The following is a 25,775-nucleotide window of genomic DNA, read 5'->3' as shown; positions in this document are numbered from 1 at the left end:
AGATTTAACAAAGACAAACAGATAAGTGAAAACAGTCAGTGAAATCTTCATTAATACATCCCAGCGTGAAGTTCATTGCTCAACTGCTCACCTGGATCTTACTGAAGAAGATCTTGTCCCAGATGCTGTCGCTGCGAATGATGCCGTTGCTCACTTCCGCACCTTTTCTCTTGGCAGCAAAGTTGAGCAGCCAACGCTTCAGCGGAGTGTTTGCCTGGCTGAAAATCTGCAACAATAAGACACACGAATGCCATTTGGAGACCTTACTTCCTTTTCCTAGATTATCTGAATCTTTAAGGACTGAAACACCAACTCATGAACCTTCTCTCCTATTATTATTATTAACAGCTTACTGCTCCAGTACTGAGTTTTTTGTTGTTGATATAGCAGGCATTTCTGAAGAAACAAGACCTGAATTACTCTCTGTGAATCTGTTTTAAACTTTAAAAACACAAGTGCATTCAGAGAATATTCACTTGCAATGAAGCTTTTCACAAAACTTACAATAAACAACAGACTTCAGACTGGAAAAACCTGTCATCTTTCTTCCTCCAAGTTCTGCAGAATTCAGCATGGCTGAATGTTTCACATTCTCATCCATTCCTTGCAAATAGTTGGCTAGCTGTCAGTTTTGTGTTCTTTTTGGAAATCTAACTTTAAAAAAAAACAAAAAAAAACACAAAAAATAATTTTATTCTTGCTTGCTCTTTTGTTTTAAGTTAATTTTCCTTTTTTTGGAAGTCTATAATCTCATCGGGGTTGTTTCAGGAGGAAGGCCGCAGGTCTGAGACGGCTGTTTTCGAGGCGTCCTCCTAATCGTTCCAGCTTACCTTGTCGTACATGCGGTTGAGTAGTCGAGGCACCACGGGGAAAATGGTCGGCCGTAGAGCCTTCATGTCGTCTGACAGGAGACGGATGTCTCCCTGATAGAAGCCGATCCGGCCCCCATGGCAGTACACCACAGACTGCAGCAAGACACAAAAAGCACTTTTCAACATAGAAAAATAGTCTCATCTGAAAACTTTAATGCGAAGAAAAATCATTAAAGATTTTAACAATTTTATCTGATTTTTATGGTGATTCATTGCACACTGAGTCATCATTTCAATCAATCTTATTCTAGATTCTCTTACAAAATATGAACCTCTTCAAATTCTCTGTACCACCGGGATATTATTGTTGGTGAGTAACTAACGCGAAACTTAGAAGGAATTTTAGAAAATCATGTGACGTTACAGTTGGTGTAAGTTTATCACAAATGCCAGAGCTGTATTTCTCACGCTCTTGAACCACCTACCATTCAGCAAAAAGAGGAACCTTGCAGTCAAGTCAAGTTTCACGTTTGTTTCGATATGGTGCTACACAGGCTGAAAGACGAGAACACTGTTTTCTTGTTTTTCTGCCTTTTACATGGAAATAACATAAAATGAGCCTGACTTTATGATTGTACAAATCCCTCCACCGTACATGTTCAGGCCTGATTTCTTCATGATGTTGATGAACATGAGCGGAAGATTAAGTGAGCCATGTTTCATTACGTGCTTTATTAGTAAACATTATATAATCATTAGTGAAACTTCAGTGTGCGACTCATCCTGTCGGTTCTCACACTCAAGGAGCAAAATGGTGATAATTTTTTAAACAATCCTGAAGCAGATCAACATGTGAATCAGAAAATCAGTGACATTATAAACTACCCTACATTCATTTAAGATATAAATACACAAGTACTTTTTTTTTCATCTGCGTTTTGTTTGAGCTTTTCTCACACTTCTTAATCATTTGTTTAAAAGAAGGATTAACTCAAATCCATTTGTTGTCATGTGACTTTTTTTGGCGTATTTCAGGCGCCTGAAACCGTCCCAGGACGCGGCGCCGCGCTGATTGTGCTTTGTGTGTGCTTTGTGACCGTGTGTGTTTGTGTTTATGTAGCGCGGCCGCACTCGCTTCTGCCTTGCCGTCCGGGGAAGGCAGGTGTTTTCCTGCGTCTGGGTGTTATGCTGTTTACCGCCCTGCTGTGCATCAACTTCAAACAAACCACGCTGGTTCAACCTGCTGCAACCGGATAGCCCCCATCACACACACGCACACACACACACACACACACACACATGTGAAAGCTACCCGCATCTATCCAAGAAAAAATATTCACCCCATGGCACGGTAACATTGCATTGGATTTATATTATTTCCCGCTGAACTTTTTGTTTCAGGTTTTTTTCTTTAACCCCTCAATCTGGAATGAAAACAGTGAACAGTGTCACCCAGACACTGGTAGTTAAATAAAGAAAGAATTAGTGATAAAAGTTTGAGGTAGGCCCAGATCTCTTGCAAACTAAAACCTTACAGCTTATTGCATCAGTGAAAGACAAAGGCGGGAATTTCCAAAGCAAAAATACTTTAATGCTGTTCTTGTTTACAGCTATGCTTTTTAGGTATTTGTTCCCCAGTGTGTTTCTTTTTGAAAAAAATCTCTTTTTAAATTTAAAATTACAGGTTAATGTGGAAACGGTTTGATCGGTGGGAGAGTGCTTCATCAGTCCAATGACCGACAAACACCTGACGAAGGAACAGAGAAATGATGCACACTGAACGTGGCAAGTGTGGTCAAGTAGTGATATGGAGAAAAGCGACCCAGACAGAAGTGATTCAGCCTCTGAGCATCAATATTTCCCCTTTTTTGGTTTTGTTCATGTAATCTTTCAAAATTTTGACTCAAAAATCTTCCCGGCCATCTGAAGACTCCAGAAAAGGAGTTTTCCTTTTTCTTTTATTTACTTGTTTTGTTTTTGCACAAGTGTAATGGGAATTATCGAAAACAAGCCACGAACAGCTGTGCCTTTTTTCTCTAAACTAAATAAAGATCAATTTCAAATGTGTGTGAAAATAACCTCAGTCCATTCTCTGGGAGTGTATACTTGCTTCTATATACTATACATTTAGTATACTATACATTTGGTTGTGTAAGTAGGAGAAATCTTGCGGGACTTTTTTGAGCAACTGTGGGATTTTTTTTTTTGTCAGAAAATATCAAGTTCACGTTTCTTTCTTCTTCTTCTACTTCTTCTTCTTTTTTTTTTTTCAAAAAACCATGATCTCACAACTTCACCTCACGTCTGACGGATCACGAGAAACGCAGTGACTTGTCAGAACAAGAATCCTGATCTGTCTCGCGTGGAAGTGCCAGACCTGGGTGGTGGTCGGCCATGTGAATTCAAAGAACAAGTCTCCACACCGGGAATGCGCTCATCTGGCGGAGTGGGTGGAAATTCTCGGGAACTGCTGTATTCAGTCAACCTCTGACTAAAAGGGAAACTTAAGGACTGAACAGCAGGCACTGCTCCGGCGGGCACAGCCAGAATACACACCGTTTAAATGGATTCTTTAATGTCTGCTTTCATTTGGTTAATTTGAACAGTGTAATATGGATGTGTGGGTGTGTGTTTATCTCAGTAGACTGCAAAGTGATGAAACATGCACACCACCGGTTGTATTCTCCAGAAATTCAATGAATCATCATAGTGGGAAAGCGAAACTGAAGAAAAAGGGGAAAAGTGGATGAAGTTTCCCTGCCTTCCCTCCTCCTCCTCCTCCTCCTCCTCCTCCTCCTCTGCTCCCCTCCCACTGAATAACTGACGCCCACCGTCAACAGCACGCCACACAGAAAGCCTCCCTCTGCCCCCGCCGACATCCTGAAACTCATCGGCTCTCTATTTCCTGGGGTTGGGGATATCAGGCGAGAATGTTTACCTCAATGAGCCTCTCAAACATGTGAGCCAATGGGAGGAAGGAGATGAGGCAATCGTCTTGGTTGGGGAAAATTACTTTCTGCAGGGAAACAGAGAGAAGAAAAGGACGAGATACTTTGAAACAACAATCAAATTATGCGTGTTTCAGAGAGGAAGTACTGAAATCTAATCAGCCAAAACTGGAGGAAGTGAGTAAAATATTTTAGAGGTAAAAGGTGGAGGGCCTTACGTCTGTTACTTTGAGGAAGCCGGAGAAATCAGCCACCACGTTCCCATGGGTTAACATGACCCCTTTCGGGTTTCCTGAGGAATTAAGAAAACATAAACATCATTTGAGACAAACGCCCATGATGTGCACAGATCTATTCAAACAACCCGACATGAAAAGATGAAAAGGACTTGATGACTTGGTTTTGGTTGTGGCTTTGAACACAAACACAGTAGTGGTTCACATCAAGCAATAGAATTTAAAAATAAAAAGGGCTTTCTTCTTTTCTGAAACGTTTTCTGATCTGATAACAGACACAAGCTCTGCTCTGACGTGAGAGCAGAAGTTTCCTCAAAACATTGAAGCATCACTGCAGTGTCAACACGTGGCCAGCAGGGGGCAGCCTGTTCCACCAATGGACTGCTGTCCTTAAACGACCCCACGTTGATCTGCCTTTTCCTGTTGACTCAGTCTGAACCCTTATTGTTGTTAGACGGCCCGCCAACTCTGAGAGATGACAGATATCATCGGGGAGACTAAACTGGCTGTTTATGGAACGAGTCCAAGGGAGACAGAACTTAAATACGTCTGCGAAACACCGAGAAAAGTCAAATTCCTTAAAGCACATGGCAGAGATGTTGGTGAGGAGGTGCAGCGTTTTGTTTGAACACTCCAGTTTTCATCCTCAATAATTACATGTTTGTCTTATTATTCATCATCAATGCCAAACAATTACAAGAGTGATCCAAGTTTGACTTGGCACGCGGCCTGAATGAATTTCGGGCGCAGCTGAAAAGTTATTTTTGATCTGCAACATGGTGCAACAAGTGCTGCTGCGGTTAACCCTTAATAAACCGCTGTGGATGTGAACGCATCTAATGGCACGGAGAGGCATTCATGTGGGAAAAAATAAAATTCCAATCTTTTTGTTATGTATCTGTGCTCGTCAGGGTCGATGTAAATTTCATTTGAATTACCCGAGGGCCAAAGTGTGACCAAAGTGTGGATTAAGGCCGACTGATACCTGACAAGAACAGGCTTCGAACGGATACTCAAATTCATCCATTTTCATTGCTGTGGTCCGTGTCCTGCCTGGCTGTCATTCACACTCACCTGTGTCGTCCCAGATGAAGGCGGGTGTGCCTTTCCAGCATCAAATACAAGTCATGCATCATATTTACACACACACACACACGCACGCAACTCAGCTCTCACCTGTGGTTCCACTGGTGAAACACACAATAGACAGGTCGTCTGGTGCTGGTGGCTGTGGTTAAAAAAAACAAAACAACAAGAATGGTGTCAATTAGGTAATTTGTCATTACTGAATTCAACCTGCAGATTACAGACTATTGATATGATTCTCATTTGTTGAACCACTATATGTGAAGTTAATGGCCCTGTGGCCTTTTTCTGTCAATGAGTGCTGCTGTCACAGGGTAGCCACATTCTTGTAGTGTTTGATATATTATGTCACTGCCTCTCTGATATTGAATAAGGAGAACACATTCAACAGTTCAGCCAGAAACAATCCACCGATACAGTAATCCACCAAAGTTCAACCTGGATGATGAATTGTAGTTACAGTATTTACATGTTAGAGTGTCATGATTACATTCCACAAAACTGCATCTCTACAAATTGTGTTCATATAAACAGTATTAAGCATGCACTGGAGCAGGATTTGGAATGTGTTATACTTACTATTGGTTTTCTGTAGTTCTCTCTGCCTAGAGCCTGGAAGGAACAGTATGAAAAAAAAATAAAAAAATTACAATCTGTATATATTGACAAGTCACGCAATATGATACTATGATAGGACAGAAGTTTTAGGGGTATATATTTATGTTCTTGCCTCACAGTCTCATGGCCTTCACAGAAATCACTCCTGTTTCCCGTAAACCAGACGAGCATCTGGCATTGTTCAAACACTTCTCAGCACAGCTAATCCTCACAGAAAAATGACAGTGATGTTGAGGAGACTCGCGGCGTTCGTGATTGACCTGTCTTTCAGCAGCTCACCATTGTTCGGTATATTTCACGCGGAGCGACGTGCGCATATTTTTGGCCTCGTGCTCGAGAGAGTTAGGAAGACGGCACTCACACTGGTTTAATGAGCGCGCACTGTGACTGAAGTACTGACGCTTACAGGAAAGCAAATCGAGAGCGGTCAAATTCCTCTCGGTGTTCACGGGCACACTTGGTAGTCCTGTTTTATTGCCGTGTGCATTGTTCTCTCATTCTGCAGCTGTGAAAGGCTGCACTTAACAGATTCTGCGCTGGCAGGTTCACACGCCCATCCTGTTTTATTTGTGACTGACCGAATCTCTCCACATCGCAATGTTTAGACTGTGATCGCAGCAGTTCAGTTTTTGCAAAGCAGATTCCTGAATGCTACCACACTATCAGAGCGAGGCATCGCTGCTGCACTGACTCCTGCAGGCAGCAGAAACCTTTCACCGTCATAATAAAGGCACTGAAGAAGGAGTCGATGTCTGTCGTCATGCTGAAATCGGTCACCGATTACTTCAATATGCAATGAAGTTGACGAGCATGCAAAGATCAAATAAAAACCCATTTTACATTCAAATGAAAATAATGAGCTGTACGTTTGGGAAATATACATGAGTAGCACAAAAACTGAAATATACTTTTGAAACAGTGCTTTTTCTTAAAAAAAACAGTATTTACAGCCAGTACAACAGTCTGCCATCCCTTATTTCCCCCATATCTTTCATACCTCCACTTCTTGCAAGGCCTGCACGTGGACACCACAGCCTTTCCCGTGCTCCACCAGGGCCTGGTCGAAGGCATCCATCAGGAGGATTCTCCTCAGGCCCGGTGTTTCCTTCCGCTCCACGTTTTCCAACAGCACCTGAGCTTTCTCTGCCTTGTCGCAGATGACTGTGGAGATGTCCGCTGGAATCACACACGCACACAAGAGCACACGCACCCTTGTGTGAGAATCAGCAAAATAAGGAACGAAAGGAGCAAAACAAACGCGAAACGGTGGTTAAGGTTAGCCTTCGTCAGATTTCTAGTACATAAGGACTTTGAGAAAGTTTTTTTTTGAAATCCTCAAAGTTTAAGTAAATGAAGGTTATCAATCTGGAGCAGTGTTGAAAATGCCCAATGTTTATTCTTACCAGTGTTAATGATGAACCGGATCGCGTCTGGACCTAGTGTGTCGTAAAGGGGAACCACCACCATGGAGTAGGTGTAGCAGGCGAGCTCTGAGATGATCCACTGCGATCACACACAAGACACAGTTCAGGGGTTAAACGAACGATGCAGCCTGGGAAGGTGACAGTGTCTCTGAATGAGCTAAAGCACAGATCTGTTACCTCAGGTCTGTTCTGAGCGAAAACGCCGATGAACTGGTTGGGGTTGGGCTGGCAGCCCTGGTGCAGAAGCCCCGAACCCAGGTGCTCTGCCCGGGCCGTGACCTGTGGAGAGGGAAGATGGGACGTTTTCAGCTGAACTGCTCATAAACTATCTGGACAAATATATTTTTTTACAGTGTACCTGTACCAATCAATATTATCCTTTATCAATAATAGCACTTTTTTTTTTTTTTTTTTTTTTTACAAAAAAACAGAGTAACAAAGTGCTTTACAGTAAAACAAAAAAAGAGCTTAAAAAGTTTCCAGGGTTATTAAGCAATTAAATGGAAAAAAAGTCTTAAATCACCACAGCTGTGAAAGACATTGGAAAAAAAAAAAAAATGGAAAAAAGAACGGTAGCTGAAGGGCCAAGGTGGCGGAAAAATGTTTCCGTGCGTTAGCAGAGGTATTGTATCATATTTCCTAATTTAGAACGCTTCAGGAACAATGACGTCTTCTCTCCGTAAATGCTACTCTGGACAAGTTCAGATTTGTCCGCTCCTTCTGGGAATAACAGAGAAACGAAACCAAAGCTCCCAAAACGTCCTGCTTTTAAAAAATAGTGAATTGGCGACGCCAACTTTTTCAGCTCGCTGCCAAAAGCGAGCAGTTGACTTTCAGTCCTGCCCTTGTATTACAGTCAGCGTATTTTTGCAATATTCTCCAGATTTTTCAAGATAAAAAGACACTGCAGGCTGATTCCTCCTCATAGTTCAGGCGCTCACCTCTTTGTAGGACATCCATTTGTAAGGCTGGTTTGGGAGCCGGGAGCCGAGACAAGGCCCGTCACCTGTTCGACACACAAGGAGGATAAACGTCTGTTCACCTGAGACATCCAGCAATAAACTTTAGAGATGCTACTCTGAACGAGGCTTCAGCTGTCAGGACATTCAGGTGTCGTTCTTATTTCTGACTGCGTCCTTAGATGAAGGGTGCAGCTTCAGGGGCATCAGGTGGAAAAAAAAAAATCTGCATGGTGACTCAGTCGTTTCGTTGTAAAACTCAGCGGTCGTGAGTTCAGACACTGTTACCAGTAGCAACGGTGGCCATCACCTTGGCAACCGGAGGACTCATTTTTAATCTCCGGCAGCAGAGAACGTAATTGGAGGTTTCACGGTTAGATCGCGGCGCGGTCAGACTGAGTGTGATCTCCGTCAGCGTATGTTCCCTGCTGCGCATTCTCCATGCTTTGTCATAAATGTGACGTTAAATATCCGTCAAATAATCTGAAACATGTCGATACATGTCAATGAAGCACCGGCTCGGAGGTTTCGATTGTGCTTCTGTGCTTGAAGTTGCATTTATTGTGCTTCTGTTGAATTCTCAGTACAGCCGTGTTTATAGTAAGAGGCATTCATAGCTTACATCTTAACATGAGAGAAATATATAAGTGGTAAATCACACAAATGCGTTGTATTGTGTTTTTGACCTGACATCCCACCCACCGGATATATGGAGGCCTCTCTGAAAGACCTCGTACATGGTCCTGGCGTCGTCATGGTAATGCGCCAGCAGCTTGGACGGGTCTCCCATCATGGACCTGCGGCCTCCGTCTTCATGCTGACTCGGAGGGAAAGAGACATACAGAGAGAGAGTGTCAGATTGGTTCAGCTCCATCTTGAAAAGTAGGAGATGACAACATTAGGGGGTTTGGAGGACAGTATGAAGAACGAAAACCCTTGTTTTTGTGAGTTCATGATTCTTTGAACACATCCTGAGCTGCAGGGGGTTCTGGTCAATAATTGTTCTTGTCAGAGACACAACACACCTGACAAGCACTTCAGATTAATGATTCAGGCCGCATAATGGAACATCTGGATCTTTATATGGCTCTTAACACACACAATACGGGTGCTGAAAAATCAGTTCCCACCTGCTCTTTGTATTGTTTCCTCCTCAGACATCTGCTCGGGTTACCAAAGAGATTAAAAACACCTCAAAGCCACCAAAAAAAAAAAAAAGCCTATCAAACAAGTTTCACAGCTGCCTAGTGTGTGTGTGTGTGTGTGTGTGTGTGTGTGTGTGTTTGGTTTGGAATGGCGGTTCAGGTGAACCAACACACGGTGGCATCGAGCCACACGTCAAACACCGCTCAGCAAAACAGGTTTGGTTTTTACACAGCAAGGCACTAGTCGTTAATAAGGTGTAAAAAACTGTAAACACAGGAAAACAAACAGAACACAGCAAAATGTGCATTTACTGTTGTTAAAATCCTGCCTGTTAAAACACATTTCGATGCACTTCATAACCACAATGCATCTGTTTTTGCTGACTCACATGTACTCACCCGCTATTAAATATTGATTTACTCATATTGACGGTTTTTAATTGCTTATGGCTTCCTCCGACGTCTCGGATGTATTGACCTGATATCTGCCCTCTTGACCTGAAGGTTTTGCGAATGTGACCCTACATCTAAGCGTCTGCGTTCGTCTGTGCTCCAGTCTTACCGGCACCTCCTCCGACTGGTGCTGCAGGCTGCAGGGGGGCTTGATGGGGCGGGGTCTGGTGGCCAGCCAGTAGGCCAGCACGGCGGTCAGGGCGCCGATGCCCACCAGCGTGGAGGTCGGCAGCGAGCGGAACAGCTGTCCAAGATCGTTGATCTCCGGTATCCTCAGGCCACTCATCATCTCCTGGGCCTGCATCTTCTCCATCAGGGTGGAACTGAGCTCTGCAAGGAGAGGGATGCTCGGTCACACAGGGGTTCTAGAAAACCTGTCCAAAGTTTAAATAGTCATCTACAGTATGTTTGGAGTGATAACAATAGTCATTTTTTAAAAAAATGTAAGAGATTTTATTGATAATAAAATACGCACTGTGTCATATCAAACACATTTTCCACCCAAGACTATGAAAGTTTCTTTTTTCCCCATTTATGTAAAAAAAAAACAAAAAACAAAAAACAAAGAACTACAACGGTGTAAATACAGCAGAGATACAGATGAATGTATGGGTTTCATCGGCCAAACAAAGAGAGGAAGAAGAAGAGAGACTGAAACTGGCAAAACCAGTGTCTGGCACCTGCCACGAGACTGCAGCCATAAGAATAAAATCAACGAAGTGAAAACGTGAAAATCTGTCCACAACCACTATTAAAAAAAACTGCTTTCTTTCAGTTCTTCTCAATGCTTCAGGGAGGATCCAACCCAGGATGAAGGACTAAAGTCACAGTATAGAGTACTAATATAATATACTATAGTATAAAGTATAACGTAAGATGATTTATTAGATGCTTTCGGCAAATGTTATGCTTCACATGTACTATTCTGTTGCGTCATATTACAGTTGTTAGTTTTGCAGAAACAACACAAAAATGAGGAAGTTACTTAAATATGGTCGCTTGTGAAATGAGGGCCTCGATGAAGCAGACGGAGTAAAACGTGAGTAAAATGAAGCAGATAACAGAAGTGCCATATCAAACACATCATATGCATCATTAAACACAACGCCGAGTCGCAGACAGAGTGAGTGACTCTCTTGTGGAGTAAAACGTGTGAGAACACTGATGTGTGTCACAGATTTCTGACATTTGAGGCGACAGAAATACACTGTTGTCCAGGAAGTGGTAGTGAAGGGTAGTTATCAATTTCACATCTGTTGCTGGGGCGAGACACTATTTATTTATACCCTTCATGAAACTGAACTACAATTTTCTCAGGCTAGTTTTATTCTGTGCTGAATCAGCCTGGTCTGACAACAGAGTTTTCTGAGCACTCTTGACCGAACCACTCGAATCCGTCGACCTTAAACGCGTTTATCATTCTTACAAAAAAGGGTTGATTGATGATTTTCCACTGCTGCATTCCTGCATTGTACTGTCAAAACAGATGGAACAGAGTTATCTGTACTACAAGGCTGAGAGATGAATAGTAGATAACATGTTTGGTGCTCATTACGGCTCTGCCTCTCTCTCTCTCTCTCTCACACACACACACACACACACGCACACACACACTGAAACGCATAATTTAGCTGAGAGGGAGGCGGGCGGCTGTGCTGACTTGAGGGTTTCCTTCCTTCCCCTGGGACATGAGTCACAGACCAGACCACCTGATCAGGCGCGCGGCGTAGGAGTACTGCCGCAGCTCACGGCCAATCAGAATCACTTCCTGTCTGTTCTCAGTCACTCCCCTTCTCTGTCTCTCCAACACGCACAGAAACAGACTGACGGTGAAGCCAATAGCTATAAATATCTGAGGCCATGGGAACCTCGATGCCCCTGTTCACCTGTTATTTTGAGTAGAGACAGTATTTACTGTTTTACTAAAGGAAGATAAATCACATCCGAGTTTCTGAAGTGTTACAGGATGAAAACTTCATCAGTTTGCTCAATGAGATGCAAACATGTCTGCAGTAACTCCTCAGATGAGACAACCAGTGTTTTTTTATCTGCAGCTTTATCCATCGCTGGTGTATGGGGTGCTGGAGCAGATCCCAGCTGACTGAGAGGAACCAGGATACACCCTGAACACACACACACACACACACACTGTACTGCTGTAACATTAATCACAGCACTGTTGAAAAAGGTGAGCTTCCTCCTCCTGAATATCATTGAGCGTAAATAGCATCACTAAATTCTTCATTTTTTTTTTTTTTTGTCACACATTTTTCTTATTTATAAACTCATTCAACAGGTGGATTTAAAATAAAAAAAAGTTCTGTTGTGTCAGTCGCTATGCAGCAAAATCATTTATTAAATTTGTTGACTCTGGCCAAATGACCCAGAAAGTGTCATTTGATAAGCTTGGCTTTGGTAACACTCTGAGCTCTCTGGGCTATGAAGGCATAAATATACTGTCAGGTGCAGCTTTTGGTTCAGGAGGCCTGGAAGTTAACGAAGCAAACCTGTGCGGAGGATGTACTAGTAGAAGTCACAAATTTAAATATGCTGAATTGTGAATTAGTGGAGAAAACAGTGTACTAAATAGAGTGAATGTAAACTGTACACCACAAATCCTCACTGGAAAAACAAGGTGATGTTCTGTTCAGTGTTTTTAAATCATATTAGAGGGAGCAACAGACCCTAAAGGTGCAAAGATATCTTCCTTCATAGTGCTGCCTACAAAAGGTTGTATTGTTGAACAAAGTAATCACATACACCATGACGTCCTTGAGTATATCTCCACAGAGGGCAGAGTTCTCACTACACCGTAAAGAACTTGACACCTCCCCCCCGCACACACACACACACACCAGTCATCCCGCGTGTAAAGCAGAACCACGCTGTCACACAAGTAAGGTGTCATCTCTGCTCTGACTCAGGACCACTGCAGGAAATCAGCAAGAGTTCCCTGATTCTGCTCTCACTAAAAACCCCTCGAGTTTCTGTTCGGACAGAAACTATCTCCCCTGACCGAAAACCCACAGTGTCCCTGTGATGTGTGCAGAAACAGCAATACGACCGAAACGCTGCAGAACTCCCTCTCCCCATTGTTCTTTTGACCTGACCAGGAATTTCCTTCTTTTCAGTTGTCCTTTTTTTTTTAATCCACACAGTTCCAGGAAAGACAACAAGAGACATCAGAGCTTCTTCTCAGGTGGCATGAGACAGAAAAATGAAACACTGTTTCCTGGTGTTTGTAAAAAGGCTGGAACAGGTAGTGAATGATAGTGAATTAGGAACCCAGCAGAGGGCAAGGTGAACGAAGCCTCTGTTTCTCTATTATCATTAACCAAAAATATAACCCCATAAAAATGCTCCAGAACTCACCTGATTTGTCACGCACATCGTGACAAGCGAAAATGTTTTATAAAATGGAAAAATTAACCCCATCACTGCCAACAATGGCCGCAACAGAGATTAAACCAACATTCACTTGTTCATCCCAAGAAGACCTAAAAATCACACGTTGAATCACACGCTGCGCTCCTCTGCTGTTATTTGCTGTCGTTTATGATGGAGTCTGATGGGGAAAATCACACTTTTTTTTTTTGCAAACTGAGGCCTCTCGTGTCTAAACTATCAGTCTGACTGGCTTGAAAACCACACAGACTGAAAGAAAACCAATTTTCCCTTAAAAAGTGAGCATTTTGCCGAAATCAATGCATCGGAGAAAGGTTTTCTCCAAAGAAGAAACCATTTTTCTCTACTAACACACTCGTCTTGTGACTCTTAGACCATATATGGAAGTAGACAGCAGTCAATCAGCTGAGAGCAGCTGTCAATCAAACTATAACAGTCAGTTCTTTGCTAAAAATGATATTTTAAACGTTCAAAATGGAATTTTAGCAGTTAGCAAGGTATGAGGACGGTCTCAGTCACAGGCCCCGACCAATGCTGCTCGCAGCTTTAAAGGGATACTTCAACATTTTGGCAAATTGGCCCATTTAGCGCAATCCCTTAGTCATTTCGAACAGCATACTTACTTTTTTGTGTGAGGGCGAGCTGTTGTTTATTCAGAGGTGAGTCGGGGAAGGTTTTCGGGATGGACACAATGGAAGTGGATGGTATTTTTGTTCCCCCTCGTCAAACTCATCAAATACAAAATCCAACAACCCCAAAACACTTTGGTGGACACGTTATAATCCGCACATTCACTACGCTGTGGAACACCAACAAATAATATTGTAGCGTTACGACACTGAAGCAAATACTGGGAACTACTTTTTCTTTTGAAATCAGTACGCCCAGACGCCATGTTTAGTAAGTAGTTCCGTCTTAGCAATCTTCGCATAAACAACTCACTCTCATAATTTTGCATTAATATTTCACAGCGTAGTGAATGTGCGGATTATAACGTGTCCACCAAAGTGTTTTGGCGTTGTTGGATTGTGTATTTCATGAGTTTGACGAGGGGAACCAAAAATACCGTTCACTTCCATTGTGTCTGTCCCGAAAACCTTCCCCGACTCGCCCCTAAATAAACAACAGCTCGCCCTCACAAAAAAAGTAAGTATGCTGTTTGAAATGACTAAGGAATTGCACTAAATGGGCCAATTTGCCAAAATGTTGAAGTATCCCTTTAATTTTGTAATGAAATGTCCACCTCTGCTGAGTCCATCCACATCCATCACGACAGTGGAAATTCCATACAATTCTTGCGAAAGGCAGCAATAAACAGATACATGTGTCAACAGCTATTTTTTTTTTCCACCAGTAGTTTGCCAATAGATCACTCTGAAAGCTGCCTGAGACTTGATCCATGTGAAGCCTCCAGCATCCCGGTGTTTGCTCTGATTGTCGAGTAACTAACTACGATCAAGGAAATCACAAATAAAAAAAAAGAAGTGAAAGTTTCTTCCAATTGATTTTTTTTCCCTAACACAATACACTGATTGATCTTATATGTGACATATTTAATTTAGTCATTTGTAAAAATATTCATGTTTCATCAATTAATCTGTGGTAAATTAATTTGATTTTTGACAATTAGTTTAAAAACTATGTCAAAGCATTTAATAAAAATCCTTATTTGAGCAGTAATGACCATGTACTTTTTTTTGCTCCATCCAGTAGTTAGCCTATATTTAGTAGAACATTTGTCTACACAGAGCAGAGCAAGTCATTTTTCCTTGACTTCATCCTCTATATTTTCCACATTACTGTTTATTTCCCCTTCCTCTGTTTGGAGCGGACCTGGCGTGTTCCAACAGTGCTGACAGGAAGATCAATAGAAAAACACCAGCCAGAAAACAAACAGGGACATGATCTTTCCGTCATCAATGGTTTCTCTGTGCTCAATCACGTTCACATTTTCAAGACCTGAAGCACTGTATGACATTCAAAAAGAGCTTTAAATATTCCGTTAAAGGCTGCCCTAATAGTCGATATGTGGCTTTACTTGCTTTATCAATCTGTTGGCACGCATGCAGGACTAATTTCATCATTTCAGTCCAAATATTACATGTCAAATCATGCACGACCGTGCATGCAAAGAAATCTGTTTAGCCCGCTGAAATCATTAACCCACAAGTTTTGTTTCGTGTCCAATGGGAGATGCGGCTTGGCTGCAGAGGCGACGGAGCTGTTGTGGGTTAGAAAAGAGAGGCAGAGGAGAGGGAACGGCACTCAACCTGCTCTAAATATAGACAGACTCCATAACCCACTGACACCACTGTGCAGCGCGCTGGAAGACACAGCGCTGCTGGTTACAAAAAACACCGCCGTGCACCCTCCACCGCAACCTGCAGACAGTGACGAGAGGATGGAGCAGGGAATCCTGGGAGCAGAAATAGTGACAGTTGTAACGTTGGTGATACCAAGAAGGAAATTCAGCCGTCTTTATCCACTTAACGGGAAGACATTGTTATTTCAACATGCGGTGACTCTCGGCAGCTGAATAAACAATTCAATAATGTCTGCTCAGGGTTTATTGATGAACAATTTGCTGTGTTCTGTTTCAGTTTTGTTAAAGTGTGTTGTGTGACATTCAAATGGATCAACTTGGATCAATTGATTTCATGCAATGAGGGATTTATACAAGATTAAAAAGCTATAAATAATAGAGGGACTTGCCTGTAAAAACACTTTACTGCATCCCCCAGCTCATTGCAATCATGTTCCTGCTGAATAAATATGGTCAAATTACAAATGATGCACACGGCTGAGTGAGGAAAACTGTTGTTGTGTTGACACAGATGAACTGACAGTATTTGTTGTACTGTCTTCTGATCCTGTTGATCTGCAAATATGTACGTGGAATGTAAAGTGAGACGTCACCTAAACGTTATCTGCTTGGTTTTTATTTCCCGGCACTATAAAACAGATTCTACATGCAACATTTTGTCAGTCTATTATTAAAAAGGGGCGAAATGAGGCAACATCTGCAAATAATCTACTTGAGTTCACTGGCTCTCTGCAGCTACATGAGCCTGCAAGGTGAAACAAACCCACAGATCCTGAAGGACAGACTGTTGAATTTTTCTTAAAACACATGGACAATCTGTATATTTAGCACAATCTGAATTACAAGGAGCTCAGCACCAACTTCTGAAGGCTTACGTAGATTTTATCCTTCACAGCCCAAAGAAAAGAAACGCAATCACATGGCAAAGTGCTCATGGTCAGCTACATGCAGGCACGTTTGAAGCAAAGAGTCAGTCTAGAACAGGCAAGAGCTACAGAAGGCGCAGGCAAAATCCCACAACACCACAAAGGAGCGATGATCAAATCAAGAAAATTAAACTCACAAGGAGGTAACGCCGGAACGCTTGACTCCAGAGACGAAGACGGTCTGGCAACAAATACAGGTAAGGCCGTGACTTCAAAACACACAGGGGAGGAAAAAGACAAAGAGACACAGGTGCACACTTTGAGGGCGGGAAATCAATCAGCACAATGGAGGAAACACAGGCCACGACAACAATCACAGATCTTAGCACAGATTACACTGGGTGGTAGAAGACACTGTGAGACAAATGTACAGAACAATTATAACGGCAATGCAGAACATGTTTAAATGTTAGATGGGAGGAAGAACAGTGAGAATATACATGGTGTGAGTTCAGGCTCGAGGGCCTTCCTGTCTGTAATTTCAATGTTTTGAGGCTTCAGCCCGGACCTCCAATTCACCAAGCTCATCGTAACAATTTCAAAGAAAAATTGATTTTTTTAAATAACTTTCTCAAGAATAGCGGACACAACACAATACTAAGAGTTATACTGAGATATCGGTGGCACTGCCATCGTGAGCGATAGCGACCTTGCTGCTAGCAACCTAGCATCAGCCTCAAAGCCATGCTTTCAGCGTGAGTTTGTAAAAACATGCAAATGGATATCAGACAGGGTTTTTTTTCTTTAGACATCTCACTGTAAATTGCACCAGAATATATCATTAAAATTGACTTTATATTGAGATTGTAAATGTAACCAGCTGATGATGTGGAAATACAGACATTTTATCACGTGTGCTCTGAACCACAGCACAGAAAAACCTTAAAGCTCAAGAATGTGACCCTCATTTGGATATAAGTGTATCGAAGGCAGGTGAGTCAGCACTGAATATAAACTGAATGCCTTTAGATTTCTCTGTGTACTTTTCTTTGTGTTTGCTTCAAACATTTAGGAAGAATTGGACATGAAAAAAAATTAGATGACGCTTTTTTTCAAGCTTGCTGTTAGGTGTCTATCTCATTATATTGTAGTAGGCGCAATGGCTCACCCCAGACACACACAGAGTTGCCTACAAAGATTGTTGCTTCAGCTGGTGCATCTGAAGAACAGCGGGTCGGCAGCGTCCCCCATTAGCGAGCGGCCATGACCTTCATCGCCGAGCGCACTCAAAGACCTCGCTGTTTTAATTTGTCCATTAAGGAATGCACTGTGGAGCAGGTCGCCATGAAGGCTCGTATTCGCTGTAGCTGCAGTTTAGGCCGCTGGCTGCGGGACTTAAAGATGAATCTGTGAAAAGGTGGAGGGGGTTTAAATCAAGGTCGAAACAGCGCTGATACGTGCAGACTTGCAGTTAGGCACAATCTCACCAGAGAGGTCTGGGACCAGACCGTGCATGATGTGTTAAAAGATTTAAGTGAGCATAAAGATTCTCCCCACTCAGCAGTTTTTAGCAAATGATAATTGAATGTTCGACTGTTTTCAAGCTGGATATTGTACACTGAGAGCATGAAAACTCCAGTGAAAAAGGACATGGATGTTTGCTCAGATCATATGTTAAAGTTTGAAATTTATCAGATCATGTCAACTGATATCTTGTGGAAATGGAAGTCATATTTAAGAACATGAAGAACACAGATTATACAAAGCTGTTTATTGTTCTTTTTATTATATAACTCGTGCTTGATGTAGAGAGACTTGACTGTGAAGTCTGACAGATGTGCAGAGTCACTGACAGAACTGAGGGAGCATGATACAGTGTCATGCCTGTTACAAAACATCTAGTGCACATACTGTGCACGAACAGCTGCGTTAACACAAATAAAAGTGTGTGTGTTTTTTTTTTTAACCTGGCTCGTGGTGATTGGCTGGAGCTCAACAATGATCATGCCACCAACCATAAGGTTAGATTTAGCTGTGGCGTATTAGCAAAGGAAATGAGGAAAAGAATCTTCTCTCATTAAAAAAAAACAAAAAACAAAACAAAACAAAAACTGACTTCATTCATTCATTTGATCCGCAGACGACTGGTCTGAATATCTGCTTGCCTGAGGACTCGTAAGTGGCTGGATAAAACAAACACACATCTGTAAATGTGACAGGAAAGCTTTATTTAGCCCATTATACAAAATGAGTCAAAGTGCGCCAAAACAGTCTGAACTCAGTCTAAGAAACTCCGGACCATGAGTCACGTCGCCTCTTTGAGATGAATATCTTTGACTTCCTTTTTAAGAAGGTTTCCACCTACTTAGTTCGCTGCGGCGTGAGCGAGTATCGCAGGCCTGAGAGCCTGCGAGTGGGCCAACGAGACTTCCTGTGACCTCTGAGGCTTAACGTTGAGGAAACACAACCCTTCTTCCTTAAGTCCCGCCCCATCAGCCCATCCGAGGCCCGTCACCAATGATTAGAGTCCAGCGTGGGGGAGATTACAGCCTATTAGCACAGAGGCAGATGACCAGCAGTAACCTCACTATGGCACTCTATTTAAAGACCACTGTTCAACAACTTTCTCTGATTCTTTATTTTCCATTCTGTCTTCTAACCACCGGCTTTGCATTTGCCTCCGCTCTTAGCCCTATCTGTCTCGACCGTTCCTCTAAATGCCCTCCCCCCCCCTCCATGACAGAAACCACAACTTTTTCCTGTCAGTTCTCCTGTAACTCAGGCATAATTGTGCACATACTAACATCCTGCGTGAAGAAAAGCCACTTCAACTCTTGCCTTGCAAGCAGCACAGCGGGTAATTTCCACCATCATTCATTAAATAGAAGCAGATGAGAAAAAAAAAACCTTGCAGCATAAAGATGCAAAGGGGATGGATAGTCCAGGAGATGAAATACCACTGAGTTTAGAGGTAAAAGAAAAAGGGATACGAAGCAAAAGAAATAAAAATAATTGCCAAGCAACAGATTTAAACTGTAACTGCATTGCAGGAAGATTGAAAGCATAATTGCATTGCAAGAGGGTTAGAGCAGCTGTGAAGCGGCACTTACAAAGGCGTCGGAGGAAGGCAGGCAGCCGGTGAGGTGTGACGTGTGTCTTTGTAGACGTGTGTGTGCATGTGTGTGTGTGTGTGTGTGTGTGTGTGTGTACAGTGGGCACCGGGTGGATATCACATCTCCATGTGCAAACGAGCGATTACCTTCCAACTGCCACCGGCCAGATTAAGCTGAGGCAAGCAAGAGGAGGGCAGTGAGACGCGTTTTGGCCTAGTTTGGGCCTAGCTGGCTTCCGTATCACACCACCCTCCGCTCAGCTCGCTCCCTTACCACACCCACCCGCCCCTCCCTACGCCACTCTCTCTCGCTTCCTCTCCTTCTAACCTAAACGTGCACACTCATCTCTTACTTCCCTAAATGAAAATGAGACGAACGTGCTGCTATAGTGACGGGCCGTGCAAACACACATTTATGGGGCCATGCATGCAAATGAACACACACACACACACACTTTACGTTTACACATTTAAAACAAATCTGTCACAGGTTGATTTGACTATCAAAGAGGAAGGGAGGGGAAGGATCCTCAAGCTCGATTGAAAGGGTTACAAGCATCAATAGCGCACTTTTTCAGGGTCTTATATAGAATTTGACTTCTATTCTGTTCTGTATTCAAAGATATCGGCTAAACAAAGACAACATTGAATATTACTCCGAAGACATAAGTGCTTCTGAAAGACAGACAGACCTGGATCAGCACATTAGGCCAGACCATTACCCTTCAATCCAACAATACGGGGAAGATGATGTGCTGAATGCTTAAACAGCATCAAACCACTCAGACGGAGAGCAGCCACGTGGCTGTGAGAGCACCAGCGCAGGCTAATATCATTGATTCTGACTGGCAGTAGGCTTCAGGCTTTAAGATGTTGTGTTTTTAAGGTAAATCTCGCATCCACCGCCTCGACTGTTACTAAAATGACTTGCTAAGATAAGTGGTAAGAGCGTGAAGAGACATTCATCACACAGCAAAGCACAAGTGACTTAACCCTTCAACCTGGCACACTGTGCAATCATGCAGAGTATCATTAATTTACCTGACATCTTTTTGGCAACCTGTTTCCACTATCACTACCGACTCCTCTCCAAAAAGGGGACATGTCACACTTGAGAGTCATTAGTCACATATTTCTTGGTTAGGCTTGAAACATGTGTTGCTGCCGGTTACTTTCTATCGAAGGAGGGGCCGAACCGCCACCATTCTTTTAATTAAATATTAAGGGAGGAAAAAGAATAGGTTTACATGCTGTGTGGGGCTGCAGTAGATGGTGATTAAAGTGAATTATTTATATGGGGGAGCAGCGGGGTGTTGGGATGTGATGACAGGTAAGAGGTGTCATGTATCTCTCTTCTTTTTTCACTTCACTTTCAACACACCCAAAGTAACAATTCACTTCACTTAAACACCAGCTAAAAACACAGTGAACCGTGGGTGTAATCGGCTGTCACTGAATACACAACACCTGCAGCCCTGTAGAAGCTCATTTCAATATTGCTGCAGCCACAAAACGCCAGCTGTTTGGTCCTGAATGTCATAAACATGTGAAGCAGCTGCGGCCTGAGCCAACTGACTGGTGGAGGGATGAATTGATAAGATGGGACAGCTAAACAGTAAAACTCAGTCTACATGCATGATACATGGGGAAAAAAATGTGGGAAATCGTCAACCCACCCTTACTTTGCCTTGTAAATCTTCATCACTCACAGGATTATATTCAAAAGAAAAAAAATCCCGTCAGGCTTAGAGGTCAATGACCGGTCGTGTCTCTCCTCCGCTTTGGACGTTTCTAAAACGCGCTCGGTGAACCAGGGGTGGGGGGTGGTGTCGGTTCAAGCGGAGCATGCCTTGCTGGGTATTTCGCCGGTAGGCCGCAGGATTTTCAGCACCCCTCGCTCCTGGACAGCTCCGTCCAATCAGCTGCGGCCTTTGGACGCGCGTCATCCATCTCTCATCCTCATCCACCCCCCACCTCCATCACCGAGACATGGCGGAGGACACCACAGTCAGAATGCTGACTTTCACAACCGGCTTCCCGGCAAACTAACATGTGCGGTTTCACATAAGCGTGCAGGAAGTGGCTGCTCCCACAGCCCGGTTCAGGCAGAACCTGAGAGGAGAGAGACGGAGGGTTTCAAATGGCGCGTGTCCGGTTTTTACGCACAATGTCACACGACCTTAGCAGCTGGCCGGCCTTAAATGCACGCGTTTGGCAGCAAATCTCTTCCCCCTCAAAAGACGAAATCCAATGTGAAACACGCACTTTGAGTGTGACAAATGAAGCAGTTCCCTTCCAGAAGAACCGCATGGATCCGAGCCGCATGGCAGCAGCTTATCCACCCCACGCATATCTTATTCAAGGTTTCATCCAAACATCCGTGGATGATGCTCCAATAATCTACTTCCTGCGTAGGGACTTAATTGTGGTTAAAATAAAGGCTGCCACAATAAGACGTTTGCACTAACGTTACATTGGGCCTGCACGTGTAGTCAAGAAAAAAAAAAAAAAATCCAAAATGTCACCGGCGTGATCAGTGTGCAGCCGAAGCGTCTGGTGCAGCAAACATTCGTGATTTAAACTGTGAAAATAGGATTTCTATGTAGATGTATGCATATGAAGCGGAAATATGGCGTCATTTGGGAGAGGAAAAAGCCGGCAGTGAGTGAGACAATGTGCCTCGGCCCCTGTGAGACAGGTGCATCGTCCCTGGCCCCAGCCCAAGCAACGCTCATCCGCTGAAATGAATGAATAAAACGCGCACGATCGCTCCAGAAAACACTCACCTAATATGATCCAGAGCGAGCCAGAGACCAACACGAATGCGAGCATGTCTTTCTCATTGAGTCAGCTGTCCCGGCGCAGGAGCGGCTTCAAAACTGCAGCATCGACTGCAGCAAGTCGCCGACAATCTGGGCAGATTAAGGAGGGAGGGGGGCGCCAATATATCTGAGACCGACCACAGAGGGGGAGCGGGGCAGAGCCGAGCGGCGTCCAGCCGCTTGCAACTGTGCAGATTTCGCCTGTAAAAACGGAGCGTGTTGAGAGGAGAAAGAAACCCCGGCAGCCTCAGTGCAGCATCCTTCCTCCTGGCGGATTTTTTTTTCTGCCTTCACCCAGTTGGCCGCTGCGCCATGCCAGACACCCCTGCTGAATTTAAGGCGCTTGTAGGTCGGACAGACCTCATCGACGTCAAGGTTATTTGAGAAAAATGCACCTAATCGCAACTGGGAATCACTTCTTCGCTTACTTTTAAGATTTATTGCGAAAGAAACGCACCAAAGTTGTAACTGAGATCCTTAATTTAAATCGTGCGCAAAAGCGCTCCATATTATTTTTATTAATGGAAATGCAAAATGCTTTCAAACTACTAAGACCTTCAGTTTGTTTGCTTATTTATTATGACCTCTTGATAATGAACGTAAAGGTAGATTTTGTGTCCACATCACGCCATCCCTGCAGCTGAGCAGCGCTTTGACACAGAGTAACTTCGCATCACGGTCACGTGACGCAGGAAGACACTCCCAGTGAACTGGAGTAACCTTGAGAGAGGCTGACAAAGAGAGGGAGGGGCGGGCCGGCGCGGTCTGCAGGAACAGTCACTCAGTGCTTTTGTTGAAATGAGTAAACTCTGATTGAAATCACTTAAATATCTGCATACTGTGCATTTTATTGTGAATCGGATCGTTTTTGAGATTTTTTTTTTTAAATTTCTTTCCTTTATGTAATTATATTTTATTTATATTAAGACATTTTAAGAATTTCTGACTAAAGACGATTCTAAGAAACCTGCTTATGGATTCAATTTCAGTCAGCTGGATTATTGTAACAGTGTGTTGCAACAATGTTTTTTAAATGTTATTTATTCTCGTTTTTTTGCCTTTTGAATTGTTTTGTTTGTTGTCTGTTTCCTTTTTTTCTTAAATGTCAAACTCCTCGAGGGATTCCCCTGCAGTGACCAGCGTGCTTACTGTCTTATTGTGCTGCTGCCATGTGACTGACCTTATTAAACCGGTCACTCATAATCTGCCCCTTGCACCAGTGTTGCCCATCACCTCACATTGTTCTTCTAAAAGCTGTAGAAAAATCCCAGCAGACAAAGCAGAGGTCAACACAGTGGTAAAAAATAATTATTATTCTTCATTCATAGATAAAACTGGATAATAAAAATCAGACTGTGAATTCTTTTTGTGTTACTGGAGCATAATGAGGTTACCTGGTCAGTCAGCGGCTAAAGAGAACAGCTGTCTGCTGATCTGATGACACTAAAATTACAATTACTTAGTTTGTTCTTTTTTTTTTTTTACGATGGGATCAGAATACACACAAGAGATCACCATTAGAAACAAATTTGCTCTTAATCTTAAAGGTTATCGAGATGACTTTCTTATACTATTGTGCAAACCAGTCCCCGGGTAAGGGAACATTTAGTTGGTAAAATAAAATATACAATACAATATGCTGTGATAAAACACTTTGCTTATTCTTTAAGAGTAAGACCCAGCATTGAAATAAAAACAGCTTTTTTTATTTGTTAACTTTATGTGATTGTTTATTTAATTTTCATTTGATTACATTGCTTTTGTGGGCCTCCTTCGCTGTGTAGTCTGGTGTCACCACATGTCTCCTGGACAATCAGACGTTCATATGGCTTTGGATATGGCTGATGGGTTTTTTTTTCAACTGAGTTTAATGAGAGGGCAATATACAAACCCATGAACACTAAACATGTCACCACAAGCACTACCTCAGCACATTACCACAGTTTAAGAAAAAATGTTTATAGTTTTTTTTTATCTCGCAGGCACTCAGATGATTATTATGTAATTTAAATGTAACTCCAGCTCTTTAAAGGTTTAAACTCTGATCAGTGAGAACAGTTTCTCTGTCTCAAGTCTCTTTATCGCCCCACATGTTTCAAGCATGTTCACTTTCTTTACTGCTCTGTAGATAAAACACTGTCAGAGAAGCATCATATCATTTTGACCCTGTCAACCTCCACCGCGAACAGCAGCATTTTACTGCTGCTCTAAATTATTTATCACAGTTAGGAAAGTACCAATCATTCTGTTTAATGAACCAGGCAAGTGACGTGCTTCACTGGTCTTTGGTGTAAAGATAAACTGTTATGTATATAATATGAAACAGTATTTAGCGTGAACACAGTGTTTTATGGTCGAAAGGAGGGTACAGACACCGATATGCCTCAGTGAGAAAACAGGCCAAGGTGAATATAAATATCAAACAGTGAATCATGTGGGAGAACGATGTGTTGAACATAGCCTAATTTTCACAAGGAAGTTTGAACTTTGAGATGAAAGTTAGAAAGAATCTTATTAAAAAGACAAAAAAAAAAAAAAATCCAGTAATTCAATAAATTCAGTAGATAGAGCAGATATGACAACCAGACAACCACAGAAAGAAGAGCAGCTAAAATGCAGTGTTGAAAGATTCCTTCTGAATTTGTCTAAAAAGTCAGAAACTATGAACTAGCTTCAAAGTTGGAAGAATGTTAAAGAACAAGTTTGTTCTGAATGAACAAACTCCAGCTGCATAGCATGATCTGTGGGGGCTTCCACAAGCTGTCCTGAAGGGGGCGCTAAACCTGCAGATGAGTTGCTTCAAACAAACACACCTGGCCCTGGCCTGAGAGCTTCAGTTTGTGTAACTCAGACTGTGAGTGAAATGTTTGCTAAACCTACCAGAACAGCTAATGACTGCAACAGGAAGAAGAAATAAAAAAGTCAAACCCTACAAAAACACTGATAAATAACACAAATGCACCATTAGTTACTTATACCAATATTTGTGCTTGAAAATGAGTGTGTGCACCACTTCCCCTCGACTGAGAGGCTGCAGGCTAATTGCACGGCTAAGAAAGGAGAGCTTTGACTTGCTCCAGTGTCAGCGAGCTGTCAAAGCAGATGGTCAAGGGGGAGATTGGATGCTCAAGCAGCTTGTCTCATGCCAAAGCCTCAAATTACTGTTTTATCCTTGCAGGTGGCCTAAATAGTCGCACACACCGACGCTGTGTGAGCAGAATGCATTGAGAATTTGTCGATGTGGGTGTGAAACCACAGGAGGAGCGGTTTGATCAGACAGAGAAGTGACCGGCGGTACAGTTCAGCCCGGGCCTGGATTCATGCTGAATGGGAAGTGGCGAGCATTTGGGAAGAAATTGCAGTAATTCTCAGGAAAGGTGCAAGGTGATTGATGGATAAATGTAATCAGATTTGATGAGCTTAAGGAGTAGTGACAGGGTAGAATGTGCAGATTCAGAGCAACACTGACTTTTCAGAGTCTCTGTGAAGATTAAAGAATAATAGAAGGAGGGCTCTTGAAATTACTCTCTCATATCTCCTTTATGGGTGTGACTGTATTTTCTTCC

At 42.8% G+C, this 25,775-nt stretch overlaps 1 protein-coding gene across 2 annotated transcripts in view; it reads right to left on the bottom strand.

The window, feature by feature from the left end:
* Positions 1–22,560, bottom strand: part of acsl6 (acyl-CoA synthetase long chain family member 6) — a 28,239-nt gene extending 5,679 nt beyond the window's left edge. Inside the window, exons 1-14 of one of the 2 annotated variants that reach the window (XM_030100619.1) lie at positions 22,174–22,257; positions 16,473–16,544; positions 9,791–10,011; positions 8,786–8,900; positions 8,066–8,130; positions 7,302–7,403; positions 7,104–7,203; positions 6,698–6,876; positions 5,662–5,694; positions 5,173–5,224; positions 3,979–4,052; positions 3,751–3,828; positions 831–965; positions 92–226 (exon numbers count right to left, since the gene is read on the bottom strand). In XM_030100619.1, the coding sequence (XP_029956479.1) occupies positions 92–226; positions 831–965; positions 3,751–3,828; positions 3,979–4,052; positions 5,173–5,224; positions 5,662–5,694; positions 6,698–6,876; positions 7,104–7,203; positions 7,302–7,403; positions 8,066–8,130; positions 8,786–8,900; positions 9,791–9,994 (1,272 nt within the window). In that variant the 5' untranslated portion in view covers positions 9,995–10,011; positions 16,473–16,544; positions 22,174–22,257. Of the gene's footprint in view, positions 1–91; positions 227–830; positions 966–3,750; positions 3,829–3,978; positions 4,053–5,172; positions 5,225–5,661; positions 5,695–6,697; positions 6,877–7,103; positions 7,204–7,301; positions 7,404–8,065; positions 8,131–8,785; positions 8,901–9,790; positions 10,012–16,472; positions 16,545–22,173 lie in introns of both variants that reach the window. The other variant, XM_030100618.1, reaches the window with a different exon arrangement.
* Between the last annotated feature and the right edge of the window lie 3,215 nt (positions 22,561–25,775).

This window comes from Salarias fasciatus, chromosome 10 (assembly GCF_902148845.1).
Source record: "Salarias fasciatus chromosome 10, fSalaFa1.1, whole genome shotgun sequence".
Classification (NCBI taxonomy): Eukaryota; Metazoa; Chordata; class Actinopteri; order Blenniiformes; family Blenniidae; genus Salarias; species Salarias fasciatus.
This window is presented reverse-complemented; position numbering and strand designations above follow the sequence as displayed.